The sequence below is a fragment of the Ctenopharyngodon idella genome, chromosome 22, assembly GCF_019924925.1.
Source record: "Ctenopharyngodon idella isolate HZGC_01 chromosome 22, HZGC01, whole genome shotgun sequence".
NCBI classification, from domain to species: Eukaryota; Metazoa; Chordata; class Actinopteri; order Cypriniformes; family Xenocyprididae; genus Ctenopharyngodon; species Ctenopharyngodon idella.
This window is the reverse complement of record NC_067241.1, coordinates 1,849,144-1,872,462: the sequence shown is the minus strand read 5'-3', so window position 1 is coordinate 1,872,462 and position 23,319 is coordinate 1,849,144. Positions and strand designations below refer to the sequence as shown.

The 23,319-nt window shown below is 43.1% G+C and overlaps 2 protein-coding genes across 8 annotated transcripts in view; one reads left to right on the top strand and one right to left on the bottom strand.

The window, feature by feature from the left end:
- Positions 1-281: 281 nt before the first annotated feature.
- Positions 282-9,753, top strand: LOC127505421 (2-epi-5-epi-valiolone synthase). Its single transcript, XM_051880957.1, has 5 exons — positions 282-447; positions 1,029-1,662; positions 2,244-2,477; positions 2,569-2,821; positions 5,522-9,753. The coding sequence occupies exons 1-5, from the start codon at positions 311-313 to the stop codon at positions 5,611-5,613; spliced, it is 1,350 nt and encodes a 449-aa protein (XP_051736917.1). The 5' UTR covers positions 282-310; the 3' UTR covers positions 5,614-9,753.
- The window catches only part of mitfb (melanocyte inducing transcription factor b), a 74,067-nt gene continuing 56,458 nt past the window's right edge, over positions 5,711-23,319 (bottom strand). For 6 of the 7 annotated variants that reach the window (XM_051880943.1, XM_051880945.1, XM_051880948.1 and 3 more), the window contains one exon: positions 5,711-10,573. In XM_051880943.1, coding sequence (XP_051736903.1) covers positions 10,157-10,573 — 417 coding nt within the window. In that variant the 3' untranslated portion in view covers positions 5,711-10,156. Of the gene's footprint in view, positions 10,574-21,780; positions 21,967-23,319 lie in introns of those variants that run through there. The other variant, XM_051880950.1, reaches the window with a different exon arrangement.

Genomic DNA, 23,319 nt, shown 5'->3' with positions numbered 1-23,319 from the left:
CCAGTTTTTTTTCTGTAAAAATGACAAGATTTTTTTTACAATGTTGAGAACATGCAAAACTTCAGACAGAAAGGCCTCCTGGCTCAGCTGGGACTCAAACCAGGGACCTTCTTGCTTTCTTGCTGTGAGGTGACAGTGCTACCCCACTGAGCAGCCACCATGCCACCCTCCATACAGATCCTTTAATGTACATCTATTTATAGTTTGCCTACAGTTCCACCCTCCTCCGTCACCTCAGCAGTGGCTTTAGTTACTGTTACACACTTGGCATTAGTCGGCAAGTGGCCAACTTTTGCATTTCACCTTAAATATGTCTCATTCTTCAAAAATCAGTAACAGTGTCTGTGATCAAGTGGCTGAATTCAGATTGGTGCATGCAGACTCTACATGGAGCAGACAGACTGCAGACTGTAAGTGTGTTGAGGGACGGCTTTCAGACGCCAAGATGTGAGTATATACCAATGAATTTACACTCTGATATCAGATGGTGCTTTGTTACTGTCTCAGCCTGGACCTACTGCAATTTAATTAGCCGATTGAAGCATTTGATTTTTTGCAATACAAAAAGTACGAAAGAATAAGAATGTTGTTTAATAATGTTGAATAAACATGTTTCCTCACTTTGTCCTTAGTGAGGTTATTATGATGATGTCTATCTTTAATCAGTTAACATTAAAATCTTTAGTGAGTTGTTTACTTCATGTTGAAATACTTTTCTATTTTAAGAACTAACCTTACAGTTGGAAAGCATGAGGTCAAGTTCACAGTGCATGTGTGTGTGTGTGAATGATCTGGCATACACTATGTGTATAATGGCATGGTTATTACAAAGTACACACTTCCTGTGTCCTCATAAACCAAATGGCTTAAAAAATATACTAAACTGTGTTTTGTTTTGTTTAAATACACATATGCCAGTGTGTGTGTATGCTGAAATGTTCTTTTTCACAAGAATTGAGTACTTTTTGTAAGTGATATGCAGCTTATACTGAAATATTGAATAAAATATGGATAATTTGTCCTCCCAGTTATGAGTCTTCCACAGAAGTTGGAGTCACATGGACAGTGGTCAGTCCTATCATCTTCACCTATCAAGTCATTCAGAGTGAGGGGCTTCTGGATACAAGCAATGACACCTTACTGTTCGGCCATATCTCCAACCCTATGGAGATTCAAGCCCTTAAAAACAACAGCAAAGTAATGAAGCGATTCATTGTGATTGACGAGACTGTTAATGATCTTTACGGCTCTCGGGTCAAAGCGTATTTCGAAGCAAGAGGGGTGAAGTACAAGATCCTTCACTTACCCACAACTGAGGAGAACAAGTCCATGACGCTTGTGACCAGTATCTTGGAGGAGGTCCATAAATTTGGTATTGACCGCCGTACAGAGCCCATTATCGCTATTGGTGGCGGCGTGTGCCTGGATATCGCGGGTCTCGCTGCATCTCTGTATCGCAGACGCACTCCATACATTCGTGTCCCTACAACTCTTTTGGCTTACATTGACGCCAGTGTAGGGGCAAAGACGGGGGTCAATTTTGCCAACTGTAAAAATAAGCTAGGGTCCTACATACCCCCCGTAGCAACGTTCCTGGACAGGACTTTTCTGTGCACTCTTCCACGCCGCCATATTTCTAATGGAATGGCTGAGATGTTGAAGGTACACCTACTGTATGGATAACAGCACTATATTTGTCACTTTCTCAAAAGATGTTTACAATTTACAAATGGTTTTATAAAAAGAAACTTACATTGAATTCATATGCGCTTAATTGTATTGAATGTGCACTTGTAGTGTAATTCAAATCTTAAAAGTATACCTGTACTTGCAGTTAATATAATATATTAAAGGCCACTTATAGGTGTACTTAGGCTATAAAGCATACACTTTCATGACTGTGTTTCTTAACACACTTAATACACTTTAAAAGGTTAGAATGATTTCTGAAGGATCATGTGACACTGAAGACTGGAGTAATGATGCTGAAAATTCAGTTTTGCATCACAGGAATAAATTACATTTTTAAAAGTATAGTTATTTTTAATTATAATAATATTTCACAAATCTAAAGTTTTTACTGTATTGTTGCTCAAATAAATGCAGCTTTGGTGAAAATAAGTCTGTCAAAAACATTTAAAATCTTACCATCTCAGACTTCTGAATGGTAATAGATTTTTTCTGACATTATTGTACAAGTCTAATTGAGGTCTTGTTTCACCAATACTAGTGATCCTCTACAGATGGCGCTGATGAAACACAAAGGCCTCTTTGAACTTTTGCAGAAGGAGGGAAGAAGTTTGTTGGACTCCAGATTCCAACCGAGAATCCCAGAAAATGTGCATACGGACGCAGCGAGTGTGTCCACTAAACTGGCTATTGAAACCATGCTGGAGGAACTTGCCCCAAACCTGTGGGAGGATGATCTGGACAGGCTGGTGGACTTTGGCCATATCATCAGTCCAGAGCTTGAAATGGTTCTACATATTAAGAGTCAAACTAAAGTTGCACATTGTGTATCACAGTCTCAAATTACTCTAACTGGAGTTGCTCTTTTCTTTGATGCAGAAAATACTTCCTGAGCTTTTGCATGGAGAAGCAGTGAACATTGACATGGCTTTCATGGTCTATGTGGCTCATGAAAGGGGCTTTCTGACGGAAGAGGAGAAAAGACGTATCATTGTGTGTATGCAGAGTCTAGAGCTTCCGGTGTGGCATTCAGATTGCACTCTGGATCTAGTACAAAGGTCTCTTACTGAGCGACTCAAGCACTCCGGTGGACTTCTGAGAATGCCTCTGCCGACAGCACTGGGAAAAGCAAGTATGTCAAAAAACAGCTACATTTCCCTTAAACATTAAAGGTGCATTCAGTAGTTTGGTGCTGATTTAAAATGTTTTACACATTTAAGAAATAAATTGTTTTTGTGAAGAGTCGTCTGAATGGTAAGAAAGCTCGTTTTGAGCATGCTGTAAAACGAGGGCAGCTTCAGCCAGGACAGGACACAAAAAATGGGACCGTCCCCAGAAAATGGAGGATGGAAAATGTCAGTTCAACTTATGACAAAGACAAAAATACAACGTAAACATCAGTATGGCATTCAAAAGGTGGAAATATTAGATGACAGAGAAAAGTAAAAAAGATTTGTATAAACCGCTCTCTAAAACTCTCTACAATAAGTTTAATTTATACATAAAATGATCATGTTGATCCACATCAATAGATGGCAGTGCAGTGTTTAACACCATTGTGGTATCATACACAAAGATCAGCGATGCTAACCCTAAAGAACTTCTGAATGCACCTTCAATGTAGACTGAAGATGATGAAGAGATCTAGTATTATTGAAAGCTTTAAAGGTATACCTGAATAAGTCATATGTTTGGTTTGTGGAGCTTAATACACTTTAGCTCCATTACCGCCATCATCAGACACTTTTAGTTGTGGAAGAAAACTAATCATGGCCTGTATATGAGATGCTTGTATATAAGAGGACCCGGGTTCAAATCCCGGACTAGCCCCCACTTGTTATGAATTGTTTTAATCTAAATAAAGGAAAGAACAAATAACAGGGATCCTAGCAAAAAGATCCATGGAGTCCCAGCTCTCACTCCAAAGACTTCAAAACACCCAAACTCTTTTATAGTGCAAGAAATAAATTTATTAAGAAAAAGACAAAATAAGGAGCAACATAAACTTTGGGAGGGGCAAAAGCTTCGGTAACCAAAACCATTTTGTTTTTGAGTAGTGCTTCATCCACACAAATAGGTGTCAGTATAAAGTCCAAAACCACTGTGATCAACCTGCTAAACTAGGGGGTCTAGCGCCTGATGCTTGGCTGCATCCGAAATCACATACTACTGTATAGTAGGTGAAAAAACATGTGACAGTGGTACAGTATGTCCAAATTCACACTATTCTTAAAACAGTAGGCAAAAAGTACCCAGATGACCTACTATTTCCGGCAAGATTCTGGAGTGAGCATCTGATGGACACTTTGAGGACACGGGAGAAGAGTCGTGAATGGCAGTGAAGTGACGCAACTGATGCCACAGATCACATGAAAATGACAACATGGCGGATGTAGTATGTCTGGATTAAATTCATACTACACACTTTCATATTAAATAGAAAATACTTTTTTAACAGTTGCGAAGTAATTACTTATTCAAAAGAATGACCTACTCAGAGAGTAGGCGATTTCGGACGCAGCCCCTAAATACTAGTGATGAGCCCAAATACTAGTGATGGGAGAAACAAAGATTTTGAATCAAATGAACTTTGAATCAAATGAACCAATTGCTTCGCAAAATGATTCACTGTTTTGAAGCATTCGAAACACCACAGGCTGGTGGCCAAAATGTTCTAAATGCAACAAAAACATGTATAATAATACCTTTTACAAACAAATAGCAAATGTTTTCATGAAAATGTAATCCATTAAATGTAATCTACATATAATTAATTACCATAAAATATGAAGGTTCTGTAAAATTTGTGTTCCTTTATAAATGTGCAGTGCTTGTTTTGTGTGTTATTAGGGCGTGGCAAACTAAGTCAATTAAAAGCAATTAAACATCATTCTCCTTTTTACATTATATATGCGTAAGTATCAAAATTCATTATAATACATAATACAACTGACCCGAGATCAGTTAAAACCATTAGACCCTCGTTCATAGGTTCGCCAGATCAACACAATCTAGCGGCGAACTCTCTGAATTTTGTTTCGAAATCACGATTCACAACTTAACGAAGCCTCGTTTGCTGAAATCACATGATTTGGCAAGTTTGAAACAAGCTGCAAACCACTGATTCGAAACTAAAGATTCACAAATGTTTTGAAGCTTCATGAAGCAGTGTTTTGAACGCACCCATCACTAATACAGCATTCTGCAAGCAAAAAGCCTATTTGATCTTTGTCAGCCATTAAAAAGTAGCCATGTATTTTGACTAATTTATTAATTAATATTTTTACGCTGAGAATGCTAACAGATTTTGCCAAGTATTATAGACCTCTATTAGCTACACAAAAAAGTGATTAGTCCAACTTTAAGTGGTCAGAGCACATTTTAGCAAACAGCATAAGATTGTGGCATACTGTAGTTTGTTTCATTTCCTGCAGTTCGTCAGTCACACTTCATATTTGATGTCTTTAACTACTATGTACTTAGATAAAAAAAAAAAAAAAAAGTGCAATGTACTTACTGTGTTGATGTTGTTTTGCAAAACACTTGTGCTGCTATTGAGGTGGATACAGGTAAGGTTAGGAACAGGTTTAGTGGTATGGGTAGGTTTAAGGGTGGGTTAAGGGGTAAGGGAAGGGTTAACAGTGTAATTATAGATGCAGTTACAGAAATTAATTACATATTATATGCAGGTATTTTTAAAATATAAGTACCATGTAAAACATGTTTGTACACAGTAAGTGCATTGTATCAAATGGTTAATATAAATGTTATTACATAGTAGGTAAAGACACAATATAAAGTGGGACCAATTTGTCTATTTTATACTCTACAGGAATCTTCAATGACATAGAAGACAGCATTGTGTGTCAAGCATTCAAGAAATGGTGTGATGAACACTGTGAAACCACCATAAAACCACAATAACAAAATGGAAATGTGGAGCCTGATTGTATTCTTAAACCAAGAAAACATCTGTGACGCAAAATGAAATACACCATATCATGAATGAAAACTCCAGAAATTGTGAAAACCACTCAGTTTTATTTTAATGTCTGTAACATTTTCATTCCCAATACACTTGTCAAGCTTGAATCCCAACAATGAAATGGTCACACTAGTGACCAGCTACTTTCCTCATAAAGCTTCCCAGTGGAAGTTTCACGGTTTCAAAACAACAGTTTGAGTGAAAGGTGACTTTCCCAGCAGGTGGGCCGGCTTCCAGTATTGAATTTATACGAAATAAATGCTTTAAAAATTCAACCAAAAATCAACATCTCAAGCTATTTTAATTCCTTTCTTAAATAATGTTTGGTTAAGCTTAAAAATATCATACAAAAGTATATTAACAAAACAAAAACCGTCTTTAGCTATAGCCAAGACACTTTTATAAAAAACAGATCTGTATTTGTTATTAAAGGACGTTTGGTTGAAGTTCAATGGAAGCCTGTTTTAAAGGCACCTTTCATTGACGTCACACACATATGCATTCATACAGGAGCCTTGTGCTTTACCTGTTACCTGATTGTCTTAATTATTGCTCAGAAAAAAAAAATCACAACAGCCAGTTTTGCTATAAATCCACAATGAGATACGTAAAATTTCACTGCATATGTAGACTTCACTTGGAATTTGGCAACGTTTTAGTAGTCAACACTGTGTAACATTACATTCAGAGAACAACTTTCAGTAGTTTCTGTCTAGTAGGCAAAGGAGTTTATATTATACACTATTCTTGAAAGTTCTGTAGTGCTTCAAGACACCTCAGGTTTGAGCCAGAATACAAAACAGATCAAGTCTCGAGTCGAACCCTGCGGGTTTTGGTGATCCTACTGATAGACCCTTGGGTTCCACAGTTTAAGACTAAGTCTAAAATCACATAAATAGAAGAGAATGCTTCGTTTAAAGGGATAGTTCACACAAAAATGAAAATGATGAAAATCATTTCCTTACTGTCATGTTGCTCCAAACCAAGTATATTTCCTGAAAAGTGAAGCGAAAGCATTTTGATCACCCCCTGGTGGCTGACTGCAGCATAGGTCATAAACCCCGCCCTCTCCGTGTAATCGAATGGGTCGCGAGCCAAACAAAAAAATCCAATTACACTTAAAATAATTTTTTTTCCAAAGATAGTTTCTGTCATTTTACGTAGTTCTCATCATGCTGACGTATGTTCAAGTGTTCATTTTTCCAATAAGTTGGGTTTTAGTTAGTTATTTGATGCTATAAAATCATGTATGTAATGTCATGATTGACAGCTGTGCTTGCGATTGAATGTGCGGGAGAGGGAGTGTGGGCGGGACCTTGATACCGTGGCTCCACCTCAGGATCACTACTGCGCAGACTGGGGCTCCGAACAACATAATCGGCAAACAATGTCAACAGCCACTTCTGGGATATTTTGGCTTCATTTTTCTGCAGTGGAATGAAGTGGAGATACATCATCCATCTTTTTGTACAGTCTATACTATTTAAATACACATTTAGGGTTAATTGTCCCCATTCATCTTCAGTTTTTGGAAAAGAGCAGCCTGAACTCTCTGCTAAACATCTCTTTTTGTGTTCCATGGCAGAAAAAAGGTCATACAGGTTTAGAATGGCATGAGGATGTGTAAATGACGACGTTCATTATTTTGGGTGAACTATTGCTTTAAGTCGCAGGTTTGTTATGTAAGGCACTTTACAGTGATCTGACTATGTTACCTACACTAAACTCTTACAACATCTTTCCATGAAACAGGTTGATTACTCAACTGAAAGTTATCTTTGCATAGTTCTATGAAACAACACATAATAGTTTCACCTACATGATCATTATAGTGGCACAAATTGGATGCTACTTAAAGGCAAACATCAGTACATCTGAGTTGAGCACTTTCAAACAGTAGAAATATACAGTAACAGCACAGCTTATTACAAACATAGTCAGTCATTTACACCATGTAAGGATTTAAAAAAAAAAAAAAAACAAGTGTTAGAACAAAATATAAAATGTTTTTTTTTCTTTTTTCTTTTTTTCTTTTTTTTTTTAATTTCCAAGGTATAATCTTTCTTCCAGTGTTTTTTCCAATATAAAACATAAAAAATCCCAGATCTTTCTCCATAATTTTATTTAAAAAAAACAAAACAAAGAAAAACTGGGACATTGTAGTTAAAATGTATGGCATATTAAAACAGAATTTAATAATTAAAATGTTAGATAAAAATTAAAAAGTTTTTAAAGGGTAATAAATTGGAATTTGAAGTTTGAAATAGATGATTATTCCTTTAGTCATCAAATATGTGTTAATAAATTTCTTCACATTCTTATGGATTCTTTAATGCTATGCACTGTTAAAATGCATCCTCTGGGTATCTTCAGAAATGCATGAGGTGAAAACCGTTTGCATAATTATATAGGCACTGCATATGACGACAAGAATAGTTTTGAAAATTCCTGGGTTAAATCTGAATATTGCTTATTGCTTGGCATATTCCACAGGACATTTGAAAATCAGTTGGACATATCAAACGCTGTGTGAAAACTGTCCCTCCACACATGCATTTCTATCGTGACAACTCTCGGAAGAGTTAAGCATGGTAATGGTATGACAATGTTTGACAATGTATTTGGTCTTGGCAGAATAGATCTGCTACACTACTGCTGCTGATATTGCTGCTGCTGCAGAGCAAGTACAGAGACTTGCTACTACCAATACATACACAGACATGCTGCTGCTGCACAAATAGCATATATGAAATTACCAGTAGCAGATCTATACAGGTGGAGTTGGGGGAGGTGAAGGGTTTCGGAGGAACTTTGAAAGTGAGCTGCAAACTGCTACAGCAAACACTGACCAGCTATTTAAATGTTGAGCAGCAAGCTCATATGCTGCAGATGCGAACATGAACCAATCAGCTTGTATCGTGTAGTTAACAACATAATTGTCAGCAGGTTGCGTTAAGGACCCATCAGACTGCGCCATCTAGAGTTTCATGTCAGAACTTAGTATTTCTTCAGATAAATTATTATTTTGTAAAGACTATTCCATAGATCTATGGAGCTAAGTGACATTCTCAAAAACATGAATAAATTAATACTGAGAGAATATTGGCATCGATTAATAATTGAATGAAATTATTTATGGTCAGCTATTTTGGGTCATCTTGATAGCAAATATACTTTGTCCAGACATCTAGTGGTTGTGTGCTTTTTCATCTGGAAGATGCGATTTTTAGAGCATTTGCTCAAAATGTTGCTTAAACATTCAGTGATGTTAGAACAACATTTAACAGATTTTTTTGCAACATTTATGAATTAATTTTATAATTAAATTTTTTTTTTTTTTTTAGCTATGTTAAAGGAATATTTCACTCAAAAATGAAAATTTACTCACACTCATGTTGTTACAAACAGGTTTGTTTTCTAAGAAATAACAGCTTAAATTTAAATAATTTTCTCTCACACAGATATCATATAATTTGTAAAAGTTGCATGGACTGATTTTATGGTAGTTTTTTTTTTTTTTGATTGACGCGGTCACTACGAATTCTTTTATGGAAAATAACTACATAACGATTCTTCAAAATATCTATATTCAACAGAAAATCATAGTTTAGAACAACATGAGAGTGAGTACATAACAGAATTTTTAATTTTGAATTATTCCATTTAATCTTTTTAAGTACGTCTCGTAGAGGTTATAGTTTACTGGGCAGCTGGCCATTAGATATTAACAGTCACTTAATATATACACATGTTAAAAGGGAAGCATTATTCTTAAATCATTCCTTTAAAAGAATATACATATATATAAAAAAGAGAAATATTCTTCTAAACTGTGCGCAAACATGCTACTGTACAACCAAAGAAATCACCATTCAAGTGCACTTTTATATAGAGTGCTGCATGACATCAGAACCTGAAAGACTAATTCGCCACTGATTCCCTTGAGATTTTCCTATGGGGTTTTTCAATTTAAGTAAAATAAGGTCTGTGGTAATCATAACTTGACGATACTTGCACGTAAACTGCACACACTCACACCCCAAACTGTCTTATCTAGTTACTTATTAGAAACATATGTTTTCAAAAATAAACATAACTGCTTCAACCAGCGGCAAATTAGTCTTATGAGTTTTGATGTCATCCCAGCAAAACTCTATTATCCCAAAGTTGATTAAATTATATTCTAAATATACCTATGCGAAGTTACATAAATCAATCTTTTTATGATACTGACCTTGATTATTTTGATATTATGCACAATCTGAATTATTATACCACAATGAATTTTGGATAGACAAAACTGGGATACGGTTAAAATAAAATAAAATAAAATGAGTGTAAACATAAAAAAAATAATATTACTTTGCACTTGACAAAACAGGCCGTGCTTCCTCTTTAGCAATCCCAAGCGTCAGTTGTGTTGTTGGAAAAATGCAACAATGACCAGCAGCCCTAAAAAGCCAAACGAAGGTTTTCGTTGCACTAACAAACATGCTCGTTTTCCTCCATGTTCACACTGTCCTTACGGTCATTCGAGGCTCCAGGTGAGACGGAGGTGAGAAGCGGGTCACTTGTTGCTACAGACGACAATGTGTCGTCCATCAGGATGTCGTCAAGTTTAGCACCATGTGCCTTAGAAATGAGACCATAAGCCCCTGCATCAGTAGAAGTGGTAGAGCCTGTACTGTGGGAGTCGTTAAAGGTGATTGTACCATCGTTAAGGTCTAGGGTGCTGGAGTGGCCCATGTCGGGGCAAGAGGGGTGCATGTGAGGGTACATATCCTGGCTGCAGTCTCCCAGGACCGGCTCCTGTTTTATGGCCCGGGCTGCTAGATCTGATGGACAGAGTGTAGATGAGGCAATGGCCAGTCCATGAGCACGAGCCTGCATTTCCAACTCCTGGATTAACATTGAGCAATGGACAGACAACAAAGCATTAAATGTAACATTAACCATAATTAACTTTAGTAAAATCTTAAAGTTCTTATTTTTTATGGAATATTGTTTTAATTTCATCTGCCCTTGTAATCTTTAATCAAAATTACTTCCCCTCCCACTCGCAGTGACATCTCTTCACCTCACTGATGACGTTTACTGGCGCGAGGACGGGGAAACCTGTCACTCACATGAGATCCAACCATCCAATCAATTCCCAATGGACAAAATCAAGTCCCGCCCTACATTTTTTCTTGTTTTCGAGAAGCTGTTTCATTTGGATATATGTCACAATAGGGAAGAAAAGGCTACCATTTCATGTAGACTTTAATGAACCCACAAATTGTCTCTTGTTTCAATATATCTCAATTAAAATATAGAAAACAAAAATATATAAATTAATATCTTGATTAAATATTAAAAATATATTTAATTTGTAAATTAAAAACATAAACATTAAAATATAGAACAAAAAAAGATGCTGGGTATTTCTATTAGACACAGATGTGTTTTTTAGTGGCTGAATCTTAACCTATTACCCTCAAACCTAAATATGAGATTAGAGAACAGCAGTTCCCATTCAGTCGGTCACGTTCGACGTACGTCGGACAGACCGACGAATAGGAATCTCGCTAGAGAGGCCAATCTACTTCGAGTGTAACTACAACGAGCCAATGCACATTGGCATGCAATCATATGCATCAGCTGCTCGCCTCGCACGCGGGTATATAACGAGCAGCAGGTGCGTTGCAGCTTCAGCTTTTCGCTTCGGAGCCGAACGGTGTTTGTTCCTGTTCTCTGCAAGCAAGTGTCTGCTAGAAGACGAGTCAAGCTTTTTGGTTGAACTTCTCTTTTTTTTCGAGTGCGGGCGAACAGCACAGCAGCGGGGTCGAAGTCCTCTCTTTATTTTCTGTTTTTTGTTTCGTTTGCCATTATAGAGCAAATAGCTGTTTTGACAGCGTCAGAAGGCTGTTCTCACGGCCGGTACGGTGCACTTCGAGCGCTGAAAGCCGTTTTTACGGCTGGTAAGAGTGAGCGCCTTCAAAGAGAGAAAGAGCACACGACAGGCTGCACACAATCCCTGTCTGTGTTGCGGCGGCCGTTCCCCTGCGTGCTTCAGCACTCTAAAAGAGTAAAGTCCCTAAAAGAGCTTACACAAATAGAGCTTGCGTCTTTTTAAAGATGACATTCTATTTGTGTGTTTCTGGATGCAGTCGTTTCCTGTCCTCACTGACGGCCACGATCACTGTTTCACATGTCTGGGCGCGTGCTGAAACGATGTTCGTGGGTGGTTCATGTTTTCGTATGAGAACATGATCACGTCGACACGCCGGTCGTGACTCTTCTTTCTCCGGGAAGCTTGAGTCCGCTCTGTTGTTGGCCAGCTGCCGCTTGTGTGTAAAAGCACAGCCGCGGGTCTGCCCGACACTCTGGGAGACCGCGGAGATCAGCGAGAGCAAACCTCTCGCTCCTCTGCGTGTCGTGTGCCGTCGAGCTGTCGGGCTGCAGCGCGGGTTGTCACGGCAACCCAGCGCTCGCTCGGCGCTCTAGATGCGCGGTCTCCTTGCCTAATCTCCATTGTAGCGCCCTCTCTGGTGCACCAGAAGAGGTCTACTTTGGTGAAATGGCTTGGGTGTCTTGAGGTTGAGGGGTTCCTTCGGGGAACCAACCTCCTAGGGCCCCTCCCTCTAGCGCATTACATGCTGTGCAGCTTCTGGATTGGATTGCTGGTCCTTTTCATAGGGGAACCTAGCATTCCATTTAGGGCTCCAGCTGAGGGTCAGATGTCGATTGCAGCATCGGAGAGAGGGCTGTTATGCTCTGGAAATGAGGGTGACGCTGCCCACTGTAATGGTGTGTGCTTATGCTGACTCAGATTCAGAGTTTACAGCCATGCTTTCCCGGGTGTTCCGGATGTGCATGAAAAACTTGGCAGTATGGAGCTATATTGGTGCCATAAATATGGAATGCCAAAAGTGCCAAAATCTGCATAAGTTTTTACTCTCTCACTACCCTTATGGGTGGGGTGGCTGTTCACAGACCACACCCACCCTGCATGTGAGGCCAAGGCACTCTTTATGCATGAGGGTAGTTCTGAGCCGGGGTTGAGCTGCGCTTGTTGACTAACCGTGATCAAAGTCACGGCGCAGGCCTTCGGCCAGACGATGTCCACCTCAGTGGTCCAGAAGCGCCCCCCTGGCTTACCTTGCTGAGGTGCAAGAGGTCGTCAAGCTAAACGCTTTCTCGACACTCCCATCTCACAAGGTGGCCTTTTCGGTGACACTGTCGGGGACTGAGCCCAGCAGTTCTCCTCAGTTAGTGGCAGACCGGGGAGCCTCCCCCGACAAACCATTGAGTTCCTCGTGGGCCCTCAGTCTGCTCGTCGCCAAGGGTGTCGTCCCCTGCAGAATAAAAAAAAAAAAAAAAAAAACTCCGGCCCAGTCTGCTCTACTGTGTCCGCTGCAGGAAGATGACACCTCCCGTCTCTGCTACTGTTTAAGTGGTTAGTGAAAAATCACCCCTGAGACGGGTGACCCAGAGATGGGTGGGGCTGCTCTCCCTCCCCCCGGAGGAGGGCCGGGTGGTAAATCCTGTTGGTTGGGTTTGTTTCTGTTCTCCCGCTGGTCCAACAGCCAGCAGTACCCAAATTTTCAAAAAGAGAGCAGTTCCTCCATCTCTGGGTCTGAAGAGGGCTCGGAGAGCAGTGGGAGGAGAAAAGCCTCACCACTCTCATCCCCCTCTTCCTTCGCCAGAGGGCAGCAGCGTGCAGTCGAGAAGGCAGCAAAGCCTCTCCTGCGCCCCCTGCCCAACCGTGGAACCAGGTAGGTGTTGCACAGCACACTCTGACCCCGCTTCGGGCCGCCTCGCAGAGAGAGCCTCCCGAGCTGCGTCCCTGTGTTCCACCTCGCTGCCTCACTGCGGGTACGCCTGCGGTCCCTTTGATCCCGCCTGTACGGTCTCTGTGAGCCTGGTTAGCGCTCCCCAGTCCGTCTCGCTGGCTCATTCGGACCATCGGGCTCGGCTATGCGATTCAGTTCGCCCGGCGTCCCCCCCAAGTTCAGGGGTGTCCACCTCACTGCAGTGAAGGCTGTCGATGCCCGTGTCTTGCGTGCGGAGATCACGGTCCTACTGGCGAAGGATGCGATAGAGCCGGTCCCTCCAGCCGATATGAGGTCAGGGTTCTACAGTCCCTACTTCATTGTACCCAAGAAAAGCGGTGGGTTACGACCGATCCTGGATCTGCGAGTTTTGAATCGGAGCCTTCACAAGCTACCGTTCAAAATGCTCACGCAGAAATGCATTTTCGAGTGCATCCGTCCCCAGGATTGGTTTGCAGCGATCGACCTGAAGGACGCGTACTTTCATGTTCGATTCTTCCGCGACACAGGCCATTCCTGCGTTTTTGCGTTCGAAGGTCGAGCATATCAGTACAGAGTCTTACCCTTCGGGCTGGCCCTGTCTCCCCGCGTCTTCACAAAGGTCGTGGAGGGAGCCCTTGTTCCCATAAGAGAACAGGGTGTTCGCATCCTTAACTACCTCGACGACTGGCTCATTCTGGCACAGTCCCGGGATCAGTGGTGCGAACACAGGGATTTGGTGCTCAGACACCTCAGCCAGTTGGGTCTTCAGGTCAACTGGGAAAAGAGCAAACTGCGACCGTTGCGTACATCAACCGTCAAGGTGGTCTACGCTCCCGTCGCATGTCGCAACTCGCCCGCCATCTCCTCCTCTGGAGTCAGAAGCATCTGAGGTCGCTTCGTGCCATTCATATTCCCGGTGTGCTCAACCGTGTGGCCGACGAGCTATCACGAGCTGCGCGGCCAGGAGAGTGGCGACTCCACCCCCAGGTGGTCCAGCTGATTTGGAGAGAGTTCGGAGAGGCTCAGGTAGACCTGTTTGCCTCACCAGAAACCTCCCATTGCCGGTTGTTTTACTCCCTGTCCGGGGGAACACTCGGAACAGACGCACTGGCGCTCAGCTGGCCCCGGGGCCTTCGCAAATATGCGTTTCCCCCAGTGAGCCTACTTGCACAGACCCTGTGCAAAGTCAGGGAGGACGAGGAGCAGGTCCTGCTAGTTGCGCCCTATTGGCCCAACCGGACCTGATTTCCAGAACTCTCACTCCTCGCGATAGCCCCTCCCTGGCCCTTTCCTCTGAGGAAGGACCTTCTTTCTCAGAGACGGGGCACTCTCTGGCACCCGCGTCCAGACCTCTGGAAACTCCATGTCTGGTCCCTGGACGGGACGCGGAGGTTCTAGGTGACTTACCCCCCGAGGTACTTAACACCATCACTTCGGCACGTGCACCGTCTACGAGACGGGCTTACGCCTTGAAGTGGAACCTGTTCGTCGAGTGGTGTTCTTCTCGTCGAGAGGACCCCCGAAGATGTCGATCGGTGTCGTGCTTTCCTTCTTGCAGCAGGGGTTGGAGCGTAGGCTGTCCCCCTCCACCCTCAAAGTCCATACTGCTGCTATCTCCGCATATCATGACCACATAGATGGCAAATCTGTTGGTCAGCACGACCTGGTCGTCAGGTTCCTTAGGGGGGCGAGGCGGTTAAATCCTCCTCGTCCTCCCTCCATACCCTCTTGGGACCTTGCTCTGGTGCTGAGAGCACTTCAGATTGCTCCCTTTGAGCCCTTGCAATCAGCAGACTTAAAGATTCTGTCTATGAAGACTTTGCTGCTGGTTGCATTGGCCTCCATCAAGAGGGTAGGGGACCTGCAGTCTTTTTCGGTCGACGAATCGTGCCTGGAGTTCGGGCCGGGTGACGGCCATGTGGTACTGAGACCCCGGCCTGGCTATGTGCCCAAGGTTCCTACCTCTCCCTTCAGGGACCAGGTAGTGAGCCTGCAAGCGCTGCCCTCGGAGGAGGCAGACCCAGCCCTGGCTTTGCTCTGTCCTGTTCGCGCTTTGCGACTGTACATAGACAGAACTCAAAGCTTCAGGACCTCAGACCAGCTCTTTGTCTGTTACGGAGGCCAGCAGAAGGGAAAGGCTGTCTCCAAGCAGAGGATGGCCCACTGGATAGTGGATGCCATCGCCCTGGCTTACCAAGCTCAGGGCATGCCCTGCCCGCTCAGGTTGCATGCGCACTCCACGAGAGGCGTCTCATCTTCCTGGGCGCTGGCTCGTGGCGCCTCGCTAACAGACATCTGTAGAGCTGCGGGCTGGGCGACACCTAACACGTTCGGCTCGACACGAAGGCTATAGAATCTAGCGGTCTCCTCCTGTGTTCTCACCTCAGGTCAGAGGCACGGAGAGGCCCCGGCTTAGTGTCGGCTTGCTGCGCTTACATGCGCTTTTTTCTCCAGAGAGTCCCTACAAGGCAGACCCTGTTGAGTCCTCCGATCTCCCTTCAGCAGCCGACGTGGCGGAGCGTCTGGCGCTAGGCCTATACTCTGTTGTATCCTTGAGAACCGGGTTTAGGCTGGGTACCATATGTGTGACCCTACTGGGATCCCATATGTCTAGTTCCACGGTTGCTCTTAAACGAAGCCCGTGTCTTTCCCTCTGGGAGAACCCACCTCTCATCGAGTTGGAGTCACCCCAGTTCTTCCATATGTAGTACAGCCTACGGGTTAGTCCATATGTACTTCTCCACTTAACTCTTTCGGGAAGGATGTGGCTTCCGCAGCGTTCCTTTCCCAGCGGAAGGGTACGCTTTCCCAGCGTTATCCAATAGTCTCACTGAATGGGTTTTGGGGAACAGCAGTGATCGACACTCTCTGTGTTAGCCCTGTCCCACCGTCCGTAGGCAAGGGGGTTCAGGTGGCTTACAACAGAGCGCTGGAAGAGGGCAGCCCCTGTGGCGCTTTGGTAGGGATTCCTATTCGTCGGTCTGTCCGACGTACGTCGAACGTGACCGACTGAATGGGAACGTCTCGGTTACAAAGGTAACCCTCGTTCCCTGAAGGAGGGAACGGAGACGTACGTCCCGTCGCCACAGTCGCTGTACCCCGCTGATGCTGCCGCCTATCCGGTTCGGCTCCTCAGCGAAAACCTGAAGATGCAACGCACCTGCTGCTCGTTATATACCCGCGCTGCGAGGCGAGCAGCTGATGCATATGATTGCATGCCAATGTGCATTGGCTCGTTGTAGTTACACTCGAAGTAGATTGGCCTCTCTAGCGAGATTCCTATTCGTCGGTCTGTCCGACGTACGTCTCCGTTCCCTCCTTCAGGGAACGAGGGTTACCTTTGTAACCGAGACGATATTTAGTGTTACTAAAAGCTCAAAGCAATGCATTATTTCAACCTAATTATAGTGGGTTTGGAGTTCACATACTTATTTCGATAGATAATAATTATTGTAGTAAATTCTTGTAGTTTTACAAAGTTTTAATGTGACTTGTAATAAATCACACATTTTAAGTGAAACAATATAGGTTGAAGGTCAATACATAAATGGCTAATAATGATGGTTAATAAAATTCGGCTAATAACCATTGCGCTGCTTTGTGATTAAAGATAACAAGGGCACATTTATTTTTTTAATAAATAATGATGTAAAAGGATATCTTAAGTTCACTTTCTATCGCTAAATTTGACATTGTGTCGAATGAGAGACACTAGGGGTCACTCTTGGGAACCCCAAACAACTCTGACATTTTCAGAAAAGGCCAATGATGTTGGCGTGTAGAATTTGCATGTCTGGCCACTTCCCCGGACATACAGGTATGAAAGGAGGCCAGCGTGTTCTAAACATTCAGCTTTGTTCTTCAGAGCCGTAGCACTGCATCTCTTATGTGTGAAAAAGAGAAGCAATTTCCATTCACCTCACTGGACTTAATAAAGCACACTTCAGTGGTCTCCCCTCTCGTTTGTGCACTGATAAATGCGTAGAGTTCCCCTGGGTGCATCAGCGGTGGCTAAAAGAGGCAATTTCCTTAAACAAAGAGCAAATTCCTCTAAAAGAGCAGCATGGCAGATTGCGTCTTTTTAAAGATGCCTTTCCATCAGTGTCCTTCTGGTTGTGGTCGGTTCCTCTCTTCCTCTGATGGCCATGAACGCTGTCTTCAATGCATGGGTCGTTCTCATGCGGTGACAGCATTTGTGGATGGTTCATGCTCTCACTGCAAGGGCATGGCTTTGGGAATGTTGAGGTTGTGGCTCACGTTTTTTTAAAAAAGACTGCAAGCAACCTCAGCTGCCTAACATCCTGGTCCTTCTACCTCTGGATACGAGGCCTCAGTGGTGAGCGCTGAGGGCAATTTGAGCTCTGCATCTGGAGCGCACTCACTGGGTGAATCCCCGAGCATCACCATGGGGGTACTCAGAGGTCCCACAGGTGGAGTGTGCGATTGCGGTGCATCTGTGCCTGCAGAACGCCACCACATGGAGGAACTGCCCGAGGCTCCCATCCAGGGCCTGTAAGTTTCCTCACCTTCTACAGCGAGTGCTTACAGTGCTACTGGCCAGCCTGCCTCCACTCTGCATGCTATGGCCATCCAGCGGGTCTATCAGGTCAGATTGTTAAATGAACTGCATGAGGGTAGTGCTGATCCAGAGCTTATGCAGGAACTGTGCTCATCTACCGACTTCGCCCTCTGGGCCACGAAGGTCACAGCGCAGGCTCTGGGTCAGACAATGTCCACACTTGTGGTCCAGGAGCGCCACCTATGGCTCAACCTTGCAGAGACGTGGAAGGCTGAGAAAGTGTGCTTTCTCAATGCCCCCATCTCTCAAGTTGCCTTATTCAACAAAACTGTTGAGGACTTAGAACAGCAGTTCTCAGCAGTAAAGAAGCAGACGGAGGCCATCAGCCACATCTTGCCTCTGTGTGGGTCGGCCACCAGATCCCCGAGGCCTCAGCCCCAGCCTGCTCATAGCCGAGGGTGGTCCACTGCAAAGGTTGCACCATCCCTAGCCACCAAGGAGTCTGGGTTGGCAGCTAGACCATGACGGTCCTCTTGTGAAGGTGCCGCCCGTCCATCGCACACTACGGTTTCTACGGGACGTTATCCCTTCTGACATGGCAGGACTTGCTCTGCCTCGCCATGAACCACCCACCCTGGGTACCCCAGATATTGTTCCATTGGTGCCTCTTGCACAGAGTGTTAACATTTTCCAACCCATCGCGGTGGCTCATCAGGACGATCCAGCTCAGCTGCGCAATTCAGTTTACAGCCCAGTACAGCGGTGTGCTCTACACCTCAGTGTGAGGTGAGAGCAAGGCTCTCCTCTGGCTACAAATTATGGTCATTCTGAGGAAGGACACCATAAAGCCTGTCCTTCCAGCCGAGATGAAGAAGGGGTTTTATAGCCCTTACTTCATCATACCCAAGAAATGTGGTGGGTTGCGACCAATCTTAGACCTTCCAGTACTGAACTGGGACCCTGCACAAGCTCCAGTTCAAGATCCTCATGCAGAGACAAATGCTGACGTATATCTGGCATCAAGTTTGGTTCGCAGCAAATAGACCTGAAGGACACGTACTTCCATGTCTCGATCCTCTCTTGGCACAGAGGAGAGCACGTCAGCTGCATGATTCAGTTGCTGCTGACTCCAAAGGAGGAGATGGTGGTCTAGATGTGACATGAGACGGGAGCAGACACCGCCCTGGCAGTTGATGTACTCCACCGCTGCAGTGTTGTTCATGCGGATCAACACGTGTTTGCCCTGAACCAGTGGACGGAACCACTTCAGGGCAAATATCACAGCCAACAACTCTAGGCAGTTGATGTGTCAGTGCAAACAGGGTCCTGTTCAGTGCTCTGAAATTGCACGCCCCTTGCATACAGCGCCCCAGCTCATGTTGAAGCCTGTTGTTGTCACAACACCATGCCTGGACATTTGTTCCAGTGGAACACTTGCCCATAGAAAGGTGAGGTCTGACCAAGGGCTGAAAGTGCGACAACAGATCTGTGTGATGGCCACCATGCCCATCTTGGGAAGCCAATGCTGAAGCGATCTCATATGCATCAACCCCAGTGGTGCGTCTGCTGCTGAGGAACAGCTGATTTGGAGTTGATTCGGTGAGGCTCAGGTGGACCTGTTTGCCTCCCAGGAATCCTTCCATTGTGCTCTGTGGTATTCCCTGACCCATCCCCCTTTTGGCACAGACGCACTAGTGCACAGCCGGCCCCGGGACCTGCGCAAGTACGCATTTCCCCCAGTGAGCCTCATTGCACAGACACTGTGCAAGATCAGGGAGGAAGGAGAACAAGTTCTAATGGTTGCACCCAACTGGCCCAACCAGACTTGGCTCTCATGCTGATGGCATTGGCCCCTCCCTGGCAAAATTACCATGAGGAAGGACTTTCTTTCTCAGGAGCATCTGGCACCCACGCCCAGACCTCTGGAACCTCCATGTATGGTCCCTGGATGGAATGAGGAGGAGTTCAGAGGTCTGCCACCAGCCGTGGTAGACAGTATCACTCTACTAGGCAGCTGCATGCCTTAAAAGGTGCCTTTTCAAGACGTGGTGTTCCTCATGGGGGGAGGATCCACAAAGGTGCACAGTCGGGTCAGTGCTTTCCTTTCTCCAAGAAGGCCTGGAGTAGCGGCTGTCTGCTTCTACCCTCAAAGTGTACATAGCTGAAAAAGCAGCAAACCATGACACAGTAGATGGCATGTCCTTAGGGAAGCAGGACCTGACTGTTCCTGAGAGGGGCGCGGAGGTTGAATCCTCCAAGATTATGCCTCATGACCTCTTGGGATCTCTCCTTGGTCATACAGGCCCTATAGAGAGATCCGTTCGAGGCCTTAGAGTTAGTCGAGCTCGGTGCCCTCTCTGTGAAGAAGGTCCGGTTGACTCCTGGATGTCTCCACACAGAGAATGGCCCACTGGATAGTGGATGCCACTGGCTCGGACAACTGGTCGGTGTAGTACTTGCATGAGCGCCCTCCCCCTCCATGAGGTGGAAACATGTGCCTTTTTGTCCCAGAGAAGTTCCCCAGGATTGGTGAACCCTGGATGCCTATACCCCTTAACACTCATTAGTGGCGAATTCGTTGAAGGAATTCGCTACCAGCCACATTACTCATGGTATGCACCTTTCAGATGAGTCCTTGTAACTTGGCTAGTGCTCCATATATAATAGTTCCCTAACAGTCACCCCATATGATGTATTCTCCACTGTTCAGTTTCACTGTGAGTGAACCTTGTGTCTTCCCCTAGATGGGGAAGCAAAAAATCATCAGAAGAGGCCCAACGGCTGGACTGACCTCTCTCAATAGAAGATTGTCCCCTTGATAGGGAGACCCGAGGTCATTTACCCTGGGCATTGGAAGGTTGTGAGACAGCGTAGCTGGATTTGTCACTTTGCCACATGAAAGCCTGCTAGCATCTGCACTACCAACTCTTGTGACACAGTTCAGGTTGTGACGTTTAGTATAGTAACCCCAGTGTCTCTCATTCGACACAATGTTCAAGTGAGCGGATGGAGAGAATGAGACATTGTGTCCCTCCTGCTACAACTCTGAACTGCCCGCTGAAGGGTTGAGATGCAGTTTCCGCTCCTCAGCACAAACCTGAATGTGTAGACCATGCTAGCCTCCTTTTATACCCATATGTCTGGGGGAATGGTGAGACATGCAAATTCTACATGTCAACTTCTTTGGCCTTTTCTGAAAATGTTGTGTTGTGTCTCTCATTTCACATGTCATTTGACAGAGGTTACATTAGTAAGCGAGACGTAATTTTTAAGTGTTTTTTAACATAATTTTTAGGCATCATTCTTAAAAATCAAATCCATGTTTGAACATTTCTAGAGTGCAAACTAGTTTAAAAAAAAATACACCTGCAAATATACTATTAATGAAATAAGAGGCCGCTTAAGTGAATTTAAAGAAAGTACACTTTCATGACTGTTTCTTAACACACTTTCAAAAAGTGTCAAATGTCAAATTAAGTTAAGTACATTTTAAATCATTAGGTTTTAATAATCTTTTATCGTAAGAAGTACACTTATTTTGATGTGTTGACTAACATACTAAAGCACATGTAAAGTACAATAATTTTAACTGTAGTGTTTTTTGATATTTAAAGTTAATATATTTTAAATGTACTAAATTGCAACTTCATTACAAATGTGTAATTACTAGGGCTGTCAAGCGATTCAAATTTTTAATCTAATTAATTACATGATGATTAATTAATTTAATTAAATTGCAAAAGTCATTATTGTGTTAAATGTGAAAAGCATCAAATAGACATTACAAAAAGTAGCTTTAGAAAGAAATATTTTATTTGATTCAACATAGAATTTATTACACAAACTTTTAGGCTACAACGGCCATGATTTTTTTTTTTTTTTTTTTTTTTCAAAAAAGAAGCTGCATCTGAATTTAGATATATTTACAGACAAAAACAGTTTTGGCTACCAACATTCTTCAAAATATCTTCTATGTTCTGCAAAAGAAAGAAAGTCATACAGGTTTGAAACGACACGAGAGTGAGTAAATGTAAATAAACAGAATTATAATTTTTGGGCAAACTATCCCCAAAATATGAAAATATTTTTAATAAAATTATACTCTAAATAAGTAACTAAAACTGCCAGTAGGTGGTGGTAAATGTCTAAACGAGTAAGTCGTTCATGAGCCATTAATTCATTTGATTTGTTCAAACAGGAATGAAGTAAATGAAGGAATGAAGGGTGTGTATGACATCAAAGTACCAACAGAGTGATTCGAAAGCATATGGAGCTGTCTGCTCTCTAATTGCTCTTGCGGTACTTTGATGTCATACACCGATCAATCGGTCTGCGCAGTGCTGCTTCAAGTTGAACACACCTAATGGCTCTCGGCCACTGAATCATTGGGTCACCTGATTGATTCACATAAAATGCGGATTCATTCAGAAACGAAACACCGCTGTGTGTTGATCGGAGACGCACAACAGTTCAGCTCTGGCTTTACAGGTAATATTTTCATTGGCAAAATTGAACAAAAATAGAATATTGTGTCTAAAATATAACACAATATTAACTTCTTATTTATTGAACTGTTGTGTGAAATCAATATCACATTTGCACTCGTGCTATTCGGGACAAAAACAGCACTCGTGTGATATTGCGCTCATTACTTATGTGATATTGCTTAACTATATAATTTCATATAGGCCTATATATGATATATCTTGATTTTTAGGGGCCTTCTAACTGCATTCTATAGGCTCCATCATGCAGTGAGTTGCTGCATTGCATCATGTTCGTCAACAATCAACTATGAAATGTAAGATAACCTACATAGGTCTGGGGCGGGGCGGGTGCATTAAATGCGTTAAATTATTTTAATGCGTTATTTTTCCATAACTAATTAATTAAATAAAAGTGTTAAATCAACAGCCCTAGTAATCACAAATATATTTAAATACATGACATACAAGTTTCAAAAGAAATGACATTAAAGTATATTTTAGTTTACCATAAATGCTTGACATTACATTTAGCAGTACACTTGAACCATATTTCAAAGACAACAGAAGTAATTATGAAATAAAGTTGTACTTAAGTGGGTCAAAAAAGCACTCTTAAGTGCAGCTAATTGCATTTAATATAATTTTAAACTATAATACATTTTCATTTAATTGTAAATAGCATGTATTCGGGTACACTTAAGCATATTCTTTTAAAGTTTATTATTTCTGTAATAAGTACTCTTTTTAAAAGTATGCTAAAGTGTACTTCTTTTTCACAAGGGTAATTATGGTCAATGTGCTGTTTCTCCAGATTTAGATGCAATTACATTGGTATTTTATGGC

Coding starts and splice junctions, on each gene's coding strand:
- LOC127505421 (XM_051880957.1), top strand. CDS start 311: ATGTCTCATTCTTCAAAAATCAGTAACAGTGTCTGTGATCAAGTGGCT. Junction 1,663..2,243: donor GAATGGCTGAGATGTTGAAG/GTACACCTACTG, acceptor GATCCTCTACAG/ATGGCGCTGATGAAACACAA. Junction 2,822..5,521: donor GACAGCACTGGGAAAAGCAA/GTATGTCAAAAA, acceptor TATACTCTACAG/GAATCTTCAATGACATAGAA.